Genomic DNA, 13,541 nt, shown 5'->3' with positions numbered 1-13,541 from the left:
TCAAAGGGAACCCAAAAAATGAAATTTCATGTGCTCACTTCAATTCACTTCCTTCTCCATCATCTTGGGAAGTTGTGTCAGTCATGATGACTAACACCTCTACCATGGAAGAAAAGATGGTTGAAATGGAGCAAAGGGTCATCCTTCTCACAAAAGCACTTGAAGATAAGGACCTCCAAATTGCAACTTTAATGAACAAACTCGAAGTACAAGATCTTGGTGAATCAAGCCATGGTCATAAATTCGCATCTGCAAAGGATGACGAAGGGAAAGAAATTGAAAACACTCCCCGACGAGAACAATCTACTTCGGTTGCTTCGTTGTCAGTCCAACAATTACAAAACATGATAACAAATACCATCTGAGCACAATAAGGAGGTTCTTCTACAAGTTCTCTCACATATTCAAAACCCTACACAAAGCGCATCGACAACATGAGGATGCCAAATGGGTATCAACCCCCTAAGTTCTTGCAATTTTATGGCAATGGAAATCCTAAGCAACACGTTGCTCACTTTGTTGAAACTTGTGAGAACGCAGAGACTCAAGGAGGCCTTCTTGTAAAGCAATTTGTCCGTTCGCTCAAAGGGAATGCGTTTGACTGGTATACAGACTTAGAACCCGAGTCAATTGACAGTTGGCAACAACTCGAAAGAGAATTTCTTAACCGATTCTATAGCACGCGTCGCACGGTGAGCATGATGGAGCTTACTAATGCCAAGCAATGGAAAGATGAGCCGGTGGTCGATTATATCAATCGATGGCATTCTTTGAGTCTAGATTGCAAGGATAGACTTTCTGAAATTTCTGCTATAGAGATGTGCATCCAAGGCATGCATTGGGGACTTCTTTACATCCTTCAAGGGATAAAGCCTCGAACATTTGAAGAGTTAGCAACTCGTGCGCACGACATGGAGTTGAGTATTGTTAGCCATGAAAGTACAAACCCTCCCATACCTGAGGAAAGCAAAAGGGAAGTAAGGAGGAATGATAGGAATGCAAAAGTCAGCCTCAAAGACCCAATGGTTGTTAACACTGTCGAAGTCAAGGCTCCAAGAAGAGGAGCGAAGGCAAATGAAAAACAACTTGAAGGATGGCAAAAGACTGAAGTGCGTCGCCTGACTTTTAAGGAACTTGAGCAAAAAGCATATCCGTTCCCCGATGAAGATGTGCCAAATATCTTAAAACAATTATTGCAATTGAAGCTGATTGAATTGCCAGAATGCAGGCGACCAGAAGACATAGGGAAAATTGACGACCCTAACTATTGCAAATATCATCGCATCATTGGCCACCCAATCCAAAAATGCTTCGTCTTCAAAGAACAAATCATGAAGCTTGCCAAAGAAAACAAGATTGATCTAGACTTTGATGAAGTTGTCGGGTCAAACCATATGACCGTTGCTTGTGATGTTCTTCCAACTCTCAAGCAGGGGGCAAACACCAACGAAGCTTACAAATTGATCAACAATGATGATGCAAGGATCGGCCCCATCAATGGGAAGTTCCTTAAACACTTATATGCTTGAAAATCGAGGATTGCTCCTTGGCAAGAGCTTAAACTGCCCACTGTAATGCTGCAAGGGTACATGATGTCTTCCCATTACCTTTGAAAGCATACCAATAAAGAGAAATTAATCCCACTCTATGTCACCAATTGCTAGTGTGGCGTAGTGGTTGGATGCCCAAGTCACCCTTGAAAGGTCTCGGGTTCGATTAGTGGTGATACCCATTATTACACACTGAGCCCTCCTTTTTTGCAAAAAAAAAAAAAAAAAAAACCATTTGAACTACGTGATGACTTGATCCCTCTCAAGGGTACGTAGGCAACTTAGTATCTTTTGCTAAGTTCAGTCACATGAAAAAAAAAATGGTGGAGACAATGGTGGAGAGATTAAATAAATGAGTGATGCAAAGAGAGCTGATTTTATTAGCTAGAAAGAAAGACATGAAATTGCTACAACAAAGAAAACAAGAGAAAGATGCTACAATGATTATTGATTGCAAGTACAGGTCAATATTTCCAATTGTAATTCTCTAACTCATCACGTGCTGTCTCCAGCCCTTGTTCTAGCAACTGCAAAGATTCAATGTCAGCATTACTTAAGGAAGGAGCATTCTCTATGAAGGAAATCTCATCTTGAATGCTCGAGATGATAGAGCTCTGATTTGACAACTTTTCATCATTATTGAGAATGAAGCTTTATAATCTTCCTTGCGATGGATAGATGTTCCACTCTTCTTGCAGCTCCACCATCCTAGCTTCAACATCATCAGTCCATCACTAAGTGTTTCACCACATGCTATCAGTTCATTCTTTATAGTTGATTGCTCAGCAAGGCGAAAGTTAAATCTGCCAGTTGCTTGTCACGTTTTCAGACATCAACTCTAGAAAAGGAGGATTGAAGTAATTCAAAACTTTTGGCCTTCTCAAAATAATCAGCAACTAAGCTTTGCAATGGTGATGGATCCATAGCTTTGTTGGCTGCTATGGCATCAAAAATCTTGAGCTTCCATATAGGGCTTTCTTGAAAGGTCTAGCAATCCTTGCTGAAGACTCCAAAGGTTCAGTGCAAGTCGATGCGATTTCTCAGAATCACTTCGGCACGATAAACAGAATCTTCAGGGATGTCAGAACTCACGGTCCTCTCCATAAATTTAGTGCTAGGCATCTGAGTTACATTTCCCACTGATACAGCAATAGGTCGTGGGCCAGAAATTGAAGTTTCACTATCAATAGAGGTCATCTTATCGCTATTGACTGTGTTTATGGCTTGTTGCCCAGCTGCAATCAAGAATACGTTACATTAAAAAAAAATGTACGTATATAAAGACTAAAAAAAAAAAGTAGAATTATATAAAATAAAATACTTGATCTGTAGCAATTTCAATGTGTTCAAAGGCATAGGAGGTCCCTTCAGCGAGATCGGGTTCGCTAGGGCTATCAATTTAAGCTTTTTCTTAGCTCGCCTCCAATGACACTCCTTGTCGCTGCTCTCACTCACTTTCTCAAGATATGAGTCCATCTTTTCATTAGATGCCATGCACACTCTTGAAGGCCCTTCGACAAGAAAAGCTTTAAAGGGAGACATCTTCGGTTTTACCATGACGTCTTGTGGCTTTACAAATTGAGCCTTGTCAGTCACAGATTCTGGGACAACACGTGTAATGTGATCATCAGACAATTGAATGCCTCCTCCATTGTCATTCTTTTCGCGATTTATTTGACCTGTCTTCGTTCTTGGTAAAGGAGGACGTGTGCTTGAAATCAAAGATGCTATACCATCTTCAAGGTATGTCCCATGCATACTATTCCACCAACGCCCATAACTTTGAGTAGTGTGGTGCTTTAAGTTTGATGGAGGAGCTGGGAAGAATGCCTGCGACATGGTCTTAGACTTGGTGCATGATCTCCAAAGTTCTAAGACTTCGTCCAAAGAAGCACGATGAATGTCTTTCTTTATACCACCTACAATGCTTTGACAAAGTCCAAATTGACGACTGAATCGACAAGGGCTGTAGGGTTCTATGATGAAATGATCATTTTGTCGCATAGACAAGTAAGATGACCGAATACTGATAAAGTGCGCTAGTGAAGTACGAGAAAGTTTTCCACTGTCTTCAAAAGTTTCATTCGCATTCTTAACAAGCAAATTGGCACCCCATAGCATACGGTTGCCTTGAATCAACCTTCGGGCTTCATATTCGTCATAATATCTAGCCCCTCCCACACCAGAAAATCTAACCATCTTTGGCCCGATGACTCCAATTTAACTTCATGATGGGTGTCAAAGTAGTGGCCTAGCCACCCATAAATGTAGTGCATGGGAAGGCACACCTTTGAACTACCAACAACAGGAGAACGAGCAAGCCTGTTTAATCCTCGGTAAAGACTAGCAAGAACAGGTATGGCGAGACTGAAAGGCCTACCAATAGCCATAAGGCTTGCAACCTTGAATGTTCCCAGACGGATAGTATTGAGATCTTCACTCGGTAGCACAAATATGCACAGCCAACAAGATAACAGGGCAGCCAAGTAAGTTTCTTCACATAGTCCTTCTTGAACTTCAAGGTCGGTAAATGCACCTTTCTCTTTTGAAGACCATGCACGGGCCTTACCAAACGAACCGTCAGGATTGTAAGTCTGCTTAGGACGACACGACCTCTTTGGCCTTCGAGGAGGTGGCTTCATGTATTTTGGATCCCCTCTAAACCAAAATCTGATCCAGTCATTTACTGAGACATGGGGCTTCCCTTCTTTCTCATTATGAAGTCGATAAAAAGCGGCAAACAGATATTCACAACTCTTTGGAATGTATCTGCCTTTTTCATCACTTCCTGCCATTTCCTTATAACAAGGAACAACTTCATCATAAAAGCTACCAGTGATGGCAAGCCCACCTAGACGATGTAAGTCCCAAAGAGAGATGGACATCTCACCCAACGGGGTATGAAGAGTATTGGTGTCCGGGCACCATGCTTCACAAAATGCACGTATGATGTCATTGTTTCGATCATATGTGTATAAAGATGCAAGGACCGCTTCAAAAATCTGGGCCTTGATAAGAGTCTTCTTGCTACGAGAGAGGACGTCTTCAAGCCATTCCCAATAGTAGGGCGTATAACCAAACTCACCATTGATTCTGAAAACTGTGCCCCAACATGTTTCGCCAGAAATAATGCGTCGGCCAAGAGTCCTTAAAGGACCTGACTCAGTGGTATTCTTGTGGAGGGAAGTACGTAAAGACCATGCTCTAGAAGGAGAATCAGGATTTTGGGAAGTGTCATACGTCCACTCAACAATGTCACCAAAATCATTCTGTTTCGGCCATACTGGTGAAAATCGACCAATAATAGGTTTCTCGACGAGCAGTGATAATCCTTTCTCAATTGCATCATTTTGATCTTTTGAAATAACAAGATACTTCTTGTCAGACGAGGAAATATCTCTGAAGTACACCATGTCAAGAAACAAGTTGCTATCAAAAGAAAAAAAAAAAAAAAAAAAAGGTGGTGTCAGTACAAGCAAAGCATGTTAAAAAGAAACAAAACAAAAAGAAAAAAAGAGAGAGGGGAAAAGGCGTGGCTTCTCTGCACTTACAATATTATGTTAGTAGCAACTTAATGCATGGCCAACCTAAGTGGCCTTATATAGAAAATTTTTTAGACTAACAGACAAAAGAGCCAAAAGGTCCAAGCAGTTAAAATATCAACTTTCAAAAAATACTGCACCGAACCTTGAAAAAAAAAAAAAAAGATGGTAAATGTCCATACAAAGGTCATAGTGTCAGAAAGAAATTGTTACACTAGGCCTGACAAAAAGCTATAGGCCAGCAAAGAGCAATATATTGTTCCCAAAAGAACTGTGCCACCAACCCTTGAGAATAGTAGAGATGCTCAGTGATGACCCTGAAACCACTCTCTACGTAAGTTGTCAAACATTGTCAGAGTAGCCACCGTCAGAATGGACTAAGATGGCAACAAATCCAACTATGCCTATGGATTTCTCTGTTAGATTTGTGTTGTTTCTACAAAACTGAATCCATAAGGATCTTCTAGGACTTCAAGCTACAAGACCCAGAGAAAATCAAACTCAGTAGACTATCCACGTGCTCCCATGCGCAGCCACGAACTCACAGTGACCAACGGAGTAGTCTATCAAAATCTGTGCAAATCTGTTCAGGATTTCACAAAACTGAACCCACAGGGACCTTAAACAGACTTCGATCTACAAAACCCAGAAAGATCATCAACAGCGGAGCTACCACGCGCCGCCACAAGCTCGCGGTAACGAACTGTTTAAATTCTCAAAACTGTGAAAAACTGTTCACAATTTTAGAAAACAGATAATACCAGCAGATTCTACGGCCTCAGATCTGCAAAACCCAAAAATTTCAGGCCCAAATGATGAGCCACGCGCCGCCACGCGCTACCAGAATGTCCGGCTCTCTCTCACGCGCCGCCACGCGCCACTCCTGCCTTCTACGCGCTCCCACGCGCCGGGAGCTTTTCACGCGCCTAGCGCGTACACGCGCCACGCGCTGACACGCCCTCAGGCCTATGACGTCATGGATGACGTCACTATCCACCAACCTGACCTGTTTGACCAGATCGGACCGGTTCGACCCAAAAATCTGACCCGGTCCGAACCGCCTGCACCAAAAAAAAAAAAAAAAAAAAAAAAAAAAAAAGAAAAGGGAGAGAGAGAAAAAGGTTTGACCAAGTTTGACCTTTGATTTTGACCAAAAGTCAAAATTTTCAAAAGGGGCCTGTCCCACTCAGTTTTTTGAGTGCATTCTGATTTTGGGATCCGTTTCTTCATTCGAAGCTCGGAAATTGTGCAAACGTCCAATTTCCAAAAAAAAAAGTTGACTTTTGCGTAAGTGCTGACCAAAAGTCAAAAATTTTAAGATGGACCTATCTTGCTCAATTTTTCGCGTACATTCCAATTTTGGAGTCTATTCCATCATTTGAGACTCGAAAATTGCACAAATAACTCAATTCCAAGATAGTTGGCTTTTGTGTTGAAATAAACCCAAAGCCAAGATTTTCGAGCCAGACTTGTCTTACATAGTTTTTCGTGACTTTGAAATCACCAATCTAACTCACATCTCCGAAGTACTGACAATGTCCAAAACTAAAGCTCTCAATATCAAAATTTGAGATTCATCCACTTGGTCTGGACCCTCTCAAGGTTATTCTCCAGACTCCGTTAGGGCTTCCCTTTCAAAGTACAGATGGACTCTCACAAGTGTGTCTTGAACTTGAAATCACATCGGGTCACCCGTCCAACCTACCACTCCCCTTTCGGTGCCAAACATTCCCACCTACCATTCGGCATCTACCAGTCGAGAATCTACCATTCTCACCAAAAATTTCCATCCGCCATTCTTGACTACTCCATCTACCATTCTTCATCTCTCTGCTATAAATAGAAGGGCCGGATTCACCAAAAACTCATTCAGAAAAACACTGAGTCATGAAATGAAGATTTGCTTCGATTCATCCTTCAACCAAATTGAAGGATACTTTGTGTTCAAGTGAAAATCACATTACCACAAATCCAATTAACAAATCTTTCAAGGAGATCGAATCAGAGGATCACTCTTTTGTAATTACAGAGAATTGTACCACACATATATTCAATACAAATTCGTATTTGTGACACTATTTTACTTGTTTGACTTATTTCGAACCGAGAAATTTAGTCCTCCACAACTACAGTGTGCAGATACTTTCAAATCAAATAATCTAAAAGAGAAGAAGAAAGAGAGAAGACAGAGAACTAGCCATGGCTATGGCATCAGCAGAAAGATAATGGTAATAACAATAGTAGTAGACTAGTAGTAGGGGTAGCAGCTGTATAATAATAATAATAATTATTATTATTATTATTATTATTATAAAAATAATATTTTGATCTCTAAAGAATATTATAGGCTACTGTTTGCTCCAATGAAAGTAAATGTCCCAACATAAAAGCATTTTGGATTACAGGCTAAACCAAAGGCCATGAAAGGTCAATGACACAATAAAGCCCATAAGATTAAACTAATAATAATAATAGACCCCCATGGGCTACTAGCACAGCCCATTCCAGCAACATTAAAAGACACCAATTTACACTTGATATTGTAAAACTTATACATGAATAAAAGTAAACCAACAAAATACTCAAGAAAGAAACCTTCATGTAAGACTAAATATGATAGCATCAATTAAATCATATAAAGGTGTCCCCACATTAAAAAAATAAAATAAAATAATAATAATTCCTTATTTCTTTTGCCTCTAATTTTGCTCTTCTTTGAGTCTACTGCACTTTGCAAGAGGAATTCATATAAAAATATATAAGAGAAGTGAAGATTAACAAAGGTGAAAATGCAAACTTTTACCTAGGCTACACCACCACTTAGAAGGGACAATTGCCTAGAGATTCCATGATGTGCTGGCTACACTATTTTCTAATTGAAATGACAAAATACTTTATGGATGAGTTTTCACAATTATTCAAACTCTCACATCTCTAGAAGTAGTGATCTAATTCTTCCACCAATAGTGTACCCTATATGTGCTAAAAGATACGACCAGACAACACACACCAGATACTCAATGCAAGCCCTCTGGTATAAAAGGAATGGGAATGTCTATGGAAGGTGAAAAGCTGACAATTCTCTCTTTTATTTTATCGTTTAAAAATTAATGCTACCAAAATTCCAGAATATTCTTAGTGCATTTTTTTCTTTTCATCATACAACAATGCCAACCCTAGAATATATAATTTTTTGTTTGATACTGAAAGTTACAATTGTTCATGACAACTCACTAAAAATTCAAGATAACTATGCAGTACAGATCATACCAATCTAGTCAGAAACAGTAACTAGAGGTTGATTAGGATACTACGAATTTGGAACAACACTTGCCACTTCAGTTCCACTAATTGCCTCGATGTGTTTACAAAATCAGAGTTTACAGAAAATGGTAAGGGCATAATTTTTGTAAATAAAGACTAATCAACTACAGCTTCTTCAGCAAGTGTCATCTAAGGGAGCCAAAAAAGAAAGAAAGGTAAAAAAAAAAAAAAAATGCCCCGAGGGTGGGGGAGAAAGAAGAAGATAACAAGAAGAGCTTCAAAGCAGCAACAAGTAAGCAATTAGTATACATTCAGTAGTGCCATGACCTATAAGAAGCTCATAAAGGGAATTCAAGAAAAATGTATGGGAATAATCCGTGTACATTGTCAACAGTTTAGTCACACAAGTGAAGGATTGCATGATGAAAATCTTTTCTTTTTTTCCCGTTTTTGATAAGTGGGTTTCAGAGCTTTCAGTCCAAAGGGAAGGGGGAAGGAGAGATTTGAATTAGCGACCACAGTTTGAAGAGGTGCATTTCCAAGCCTATTGTGCTTCCTCTTGGGGTTCCATTATGTAAATCTATAAATTAATCAACTAGTTCTGAGCAACACTAATTGTCATTCACAACAAAATGTCAACCTTTGAAATCTTGAACAACCATTGTCAACAAGTTTAGCCATACAGGTGAATGATTGCATTATGTTAAACTATAAATTCATCAACAAGTTTTGAACAACATTGACTATCATTCCCAACAAAATGCCAACCTTAGAATAATCTTCGGAGTGTTAACACCCAAGTAGAATCACATTGTTGCAAAATTTTAGAAACTAAAATTAGGAAAGAAGTGTGCCTTTAAAAAGATTAGGAAAAGAAGAGCAGAAGTGATAAAACTCTGCAACAATCCCTCCTCAAAAATTTTCTACTTTATTTCTTTGGGATTGTGTTTCCCACCCATATTGTGCATTTCACATAAGTATGGTGCCATAGTAGAATTGACAAAGAACGATTAGCGCAGTTGTCAACATAAGACCAACTAATCAATTATCAGAATACTGATACTTACAGTGATTAAGTCCCACTTGATCGCATAAGATCTTCCTCAATCTTAACACATGCCTCTAATAAATTAAACAACAATTCAAGTCTATGATAGTGCAGCAAAACAGTATGCATTACAGTAGCAGTAGCATGAAACTGAAGAAAACAAAGTAAATCGAAATATGATGGGCTAATTATGATTTACAATTTAACAAATCATACAATCAGAAATAAGACATTCATTGTGATAATCAAACACAAAGTTTCGGTTATTGTATAGATAACTTAAATCCTAATGACTACTGTACAGTACATAGAAGAAGCATAGACTTCAAATGAAAGCAATACTTATACCAGTCATTAATTCAATCAAACTAGACAAGTGTATATTAGAAACAAACTTATGCTTATTTTACAATCTCTCACCCTTGGTGCAATCGTTAATAAGTGTTGTTTGTGGAATATTAGGGGAGGGGAAAGGCCGGGATTCAAGTCTCCAAAAGGAAATTTTACATACATATACACTGGCTGGAGTAGAATTATAAAATTAAAAGTAATGAGAATGTGATAGAGATAGTGATATGATGATACCTCTGATGAATGTATAATGAAAAGTGGGGGAAGGAGGTGTTGTCGCTAATGCTATGTGATATTGACTATAATATTAACAACAACAACAACAACAAAACTAATAATAATGTATGTGTTTTCTTGGGTTGCTCACGAGAAATCAAAAATGCCGTAAATGGTTAGTGGGCTGAACGAGTTGGGTGGGATCAAAAATTTAGAATGCCCCCTGCGCCCCCTCTCTTCACTCGGAAGAAAGAAACTCGGTTGAGGCTGCCTCAAATTTTTATTTTTTTTTAATAAAAAATTTCTTCAAAAAAGCCCAAATATTGTTCAGATGCATTAACATTAGTCCGTGTATTAAAAAAAAAAATCGTAAAATTTACACAATTTTGACTAAAAATGACCCACATCAATTCATATATAATTGTGTAAATTTATAAATTTGTTATTATGGGGACAATTTTTGCCTCAAGACCAAGTGTTGCACTTTGTAATCATTTTTTATTTAAGAGTCCCACATTGAAAGAATTGCCTTCCTCTTTCTACCTTATAAGGTATGAGCCAATGGAGTTAGAGTACCACTAGTTTGGTTAAGAGTACTCTAACTCCATTGGCTCATGCCTTATAAGGTAGAAAGAGAAAAACAATTCTTCCAATGTGGGACTCTTAAGCCAAAAATGATTATAAAGTGCAACACTTGGTCTTGAGGCAAAAATTGTCCCCACAATTATAATAACCGTCTAAATTTATATTGACACTAGAGAAACAATTTTTTTTTAAAATAATATTTTAATGAAATATAGTGGAAAATAGATAATTTGATGTGGAATGTTTTGAAAAATAAGTATATAAAATAGAAAAAATAGCTTCTTATGTTAAAATAAACATGAATTTTTCATGAATTAATGTGAATGCTCTTAGCGAGTATTGAAAGTTCAAATTTGTTCTATAACCCCTAGATTTGATTTGAGTATTATTTAAAGTGTATGTTGTGTGGGTGTGTGACATCAGACATTTTACTAAGCATATTTGGGCTTTATTAACATCTATAAGGAGTTTTAGCTGTGATTAATCATTTTGAGGTATGTACTGGTATAGGGTACATACGACTAGCACTTTTTCAAATGTTTTACAACATAATTATGTTGGGTAAGACTTATGTATAGTACTTAGGTGTTGTTCCTTAAGTTCCCTTCTTAAAATTCTGCCATGTGAATTTTTTCTCATGGGATGGAATGTATTTTTTAATTAAGTAGTCACATGATTGAATCTTAATAGAGGAATTTAAGGAACAGCACCTAAAGTACTGTATTTAAGTTTTGTCCAATTATGTTATGGGCTATTTTCATTAAATAGTAAATGTTTTTTTAGAAAGAATTATTTGCACAAGTTTTACTATTTTAAATGGAAATCGTCTTTAGATAAGACAAGTTCTAGTGAGTTCTAGTTCACTCAACTGGTATAGTTTCTAATGGTTGAATAAGGGATTTGGGGTTTAATCCCTACCTATACAAAAAATTGATTGGTGTTAGTTTTGGTCTGATGATAAAGAGCTATCATCATGAGCAAACGTCATAAGTTGAAACTCTCTAAAAAATATTAAAAAATAAAAATAAAAAGAAGACAAGTTCCATGTCACATTAGCCATGTCAACATAATAGAGGTGGAAATCATCTCTCCGAAAGATAAGCTTAAAGAAAATGATATTTTGCAAATTAAGTTTGAACAATATCCAAATAACATTTAAGATAGTATTATTTATAATAAATTATTGTACCATATAATTCATTAATTTTTTTTTTTTGAGAAATAATTACAACATGCTGCTAACCCCACAGCGAACCCTTTCCTCCCTAGACCTCCAAGCACTTTGTGTATAAGGAGGTGTCAATTCAGCTAGAAAGCCTTTGACATATAATTCATTAATTATTAAGACAATATGTTCTAAGTGAAACTCTATTATAAAAGTTTTAAAATCTTAAAAATAATATTTCAATTAAAATTTTACTACCAGAATTCTTTAATAGATATTGTAGGGTCAGTTTTTGCGGCCCAAGCCCAAGGAGGTATGGATTCGGAACCCACTGAGCCCAAAACAATAAATTTTGTAGAGAGTGGGCGAAAGGGCTAGGCAAATAATGAAAATAACAGTATTAAACAACAACACCAATGCGAGAAGTTGAATTAAGGTGCTCTCGGACTAATATGAGTATTCTGTCCGAAGAGATGTTTTTCATTGATAATCAAAGGTTACTATTTCTGGAGCTACAATCATCTAATATCTCCTTTCTCTCTCCTCTTTTCCCTCTCCCTTCTATCAGGGGTACCCTTCCCTTAAAAAAAAAAAAAAAAAAAAAAAAAAGACCACTTGGGGAGATATTCATGGGTTCTCTATTTGTAGGAATGGTCCCAAACTAACCCATTTATTTTTTACCAATGATTGCCTGATTTTTTGCAGATCTACCTTGGAGGAATGCCATAAAATTCTGGAGTTTCTTGGGTACTATGAAGTGGCATTAGGTCAAATGATTAATAAGGAGAAAACGACTCTCTTCTTTAGCAAGAATACTGAGGAGTCCTTTCAGGTTGCTATCCAAGTTACTTTACAGGTCCCAGCTATTTGCCACTATGACAAGTATGTAGGGCTACCTTCCTTTGTTGGTCGAAATAGGACGGCATGTTTCACTAAGATCAAAGAAAGAATTTGGGCTCGAATGCAAGGGTGGAAGGAGAAGTTGTTGTCTCAGGCTGGCAAGGAGGTCATGATTGAAACTGTGGTTCAATCCATTCCAATTTACTCCATGAATGTTTTTAAATTACCAATGGGTTTATGTAAGGATATTGAGGCAATGATTCGGAAGTTTTGATGGGGTAAGGGACAAACTAAGAAGATTCATTGGGTAAAGTGGAGCTCTCTTTGTTCTTCAAAATCTATTGGCGGTATGGGGTTTCGGGACCTTCAAAAGTTTAATAATGCTATGTTGGCCAAGCAGGTTTGGGGCTTAATTCATGATAAAGATACTCTACTGTATAAAGTTTTTAGTGCCAAATATTTTCCTACAAGTAGTATACTTGATGCCCCTGTCCATCCGAAGAGTTCTTACGCATGGAAAAGTATCCTGCAAGCACGAGAGGTAGTTAATAAGGGTGCAATATGGAGGATTGGGAATGACGAAACAATTAAGATCTAGGACCATCAATGGCTACCTGAACCAGGGTGGTAGAATTATATCTCCTAGAGTGGGTTCTGCTGAGGATAAGGTCAGTGAGTTGTTTTATCCAAATTCTAGAGTCTGGGATATGGGTAAGTTGGATGCTTGTTTTTTACCTTGGGAGGCTGAGAAGGTTAGGGGGATATATGTGGGTGAAGATGAGGTTGAGGATGTTTTAATCTGGCCGTTGTCCTCATCAGGGAGTTATAGTATACAAAGTGCATATCGTATGTTAATGGAAGTTGAGAATTCTGTTTTGCCAAGTTCCTCTTCTCCTTTGTCTGAGCATACTATTTGGAAGAAGATTTGGAAACTTAAAGTTCCTAAGAAGGTCTGTCATTTCTTGTGGAGAGCAGTGAAA

The 13,541-nt window shown here is 37.8% G+C and overlaps 2 protein-coding genes across 2 annotated transcripts; both read left to right on the top strand.

Moving 5' to 3' along the window:
- Positions 1-434: 434 nt before the first annotated feature.
- On the top strand, positions 435-1,529 carry LOC136067649 (uncharacterized). The gene has a single exon (XM_065773821.1). It carries the CDS (start codon positions 435-437, stop codon positions 1,527-1,529), a length of 1,095 nt encoding a protein of 364 aa, XP_065629893.1.
- A 10,644-nt stretch (positions 1,530-12,173) lies between these two features.
- On the top strand, positions 12,174-12,835 carry LOC112015212 (uncharacterized). Its single transcript, XM_065773820.1, has 2 exons — positions 12,174-12,217; positions 12,427-12,835. Exons 1-2 carry the CDS (start codon positions 12,174-12,176, stop codon positions 12,833-12,835), a joined length of 453 nt encoding a protein of 150 aa, XP_065629892.1.
- The last annotated feature ends 706 nt before the right edge of the window (positions 12,836-13,541 follow it).

The sequence above is a fragment of the Quercus suber genome, unplaced genomic scaffold (genome assembly GCF_002906115.3).
Source record: "Quercus suber isolate HL8 unplaced genomic scaffold, Cork oak 2.0 scaffold_80, whole genome shotgun sequence".
NCBI lineage: Eukaryota > Viridiplantae > Streptophyta > Magnoliopsida > Fagales > Fagaceae > Quercus > Quercus suber.
This window is presented reverse-complemented; position numbering and strand designations above follow the sequence as displayed.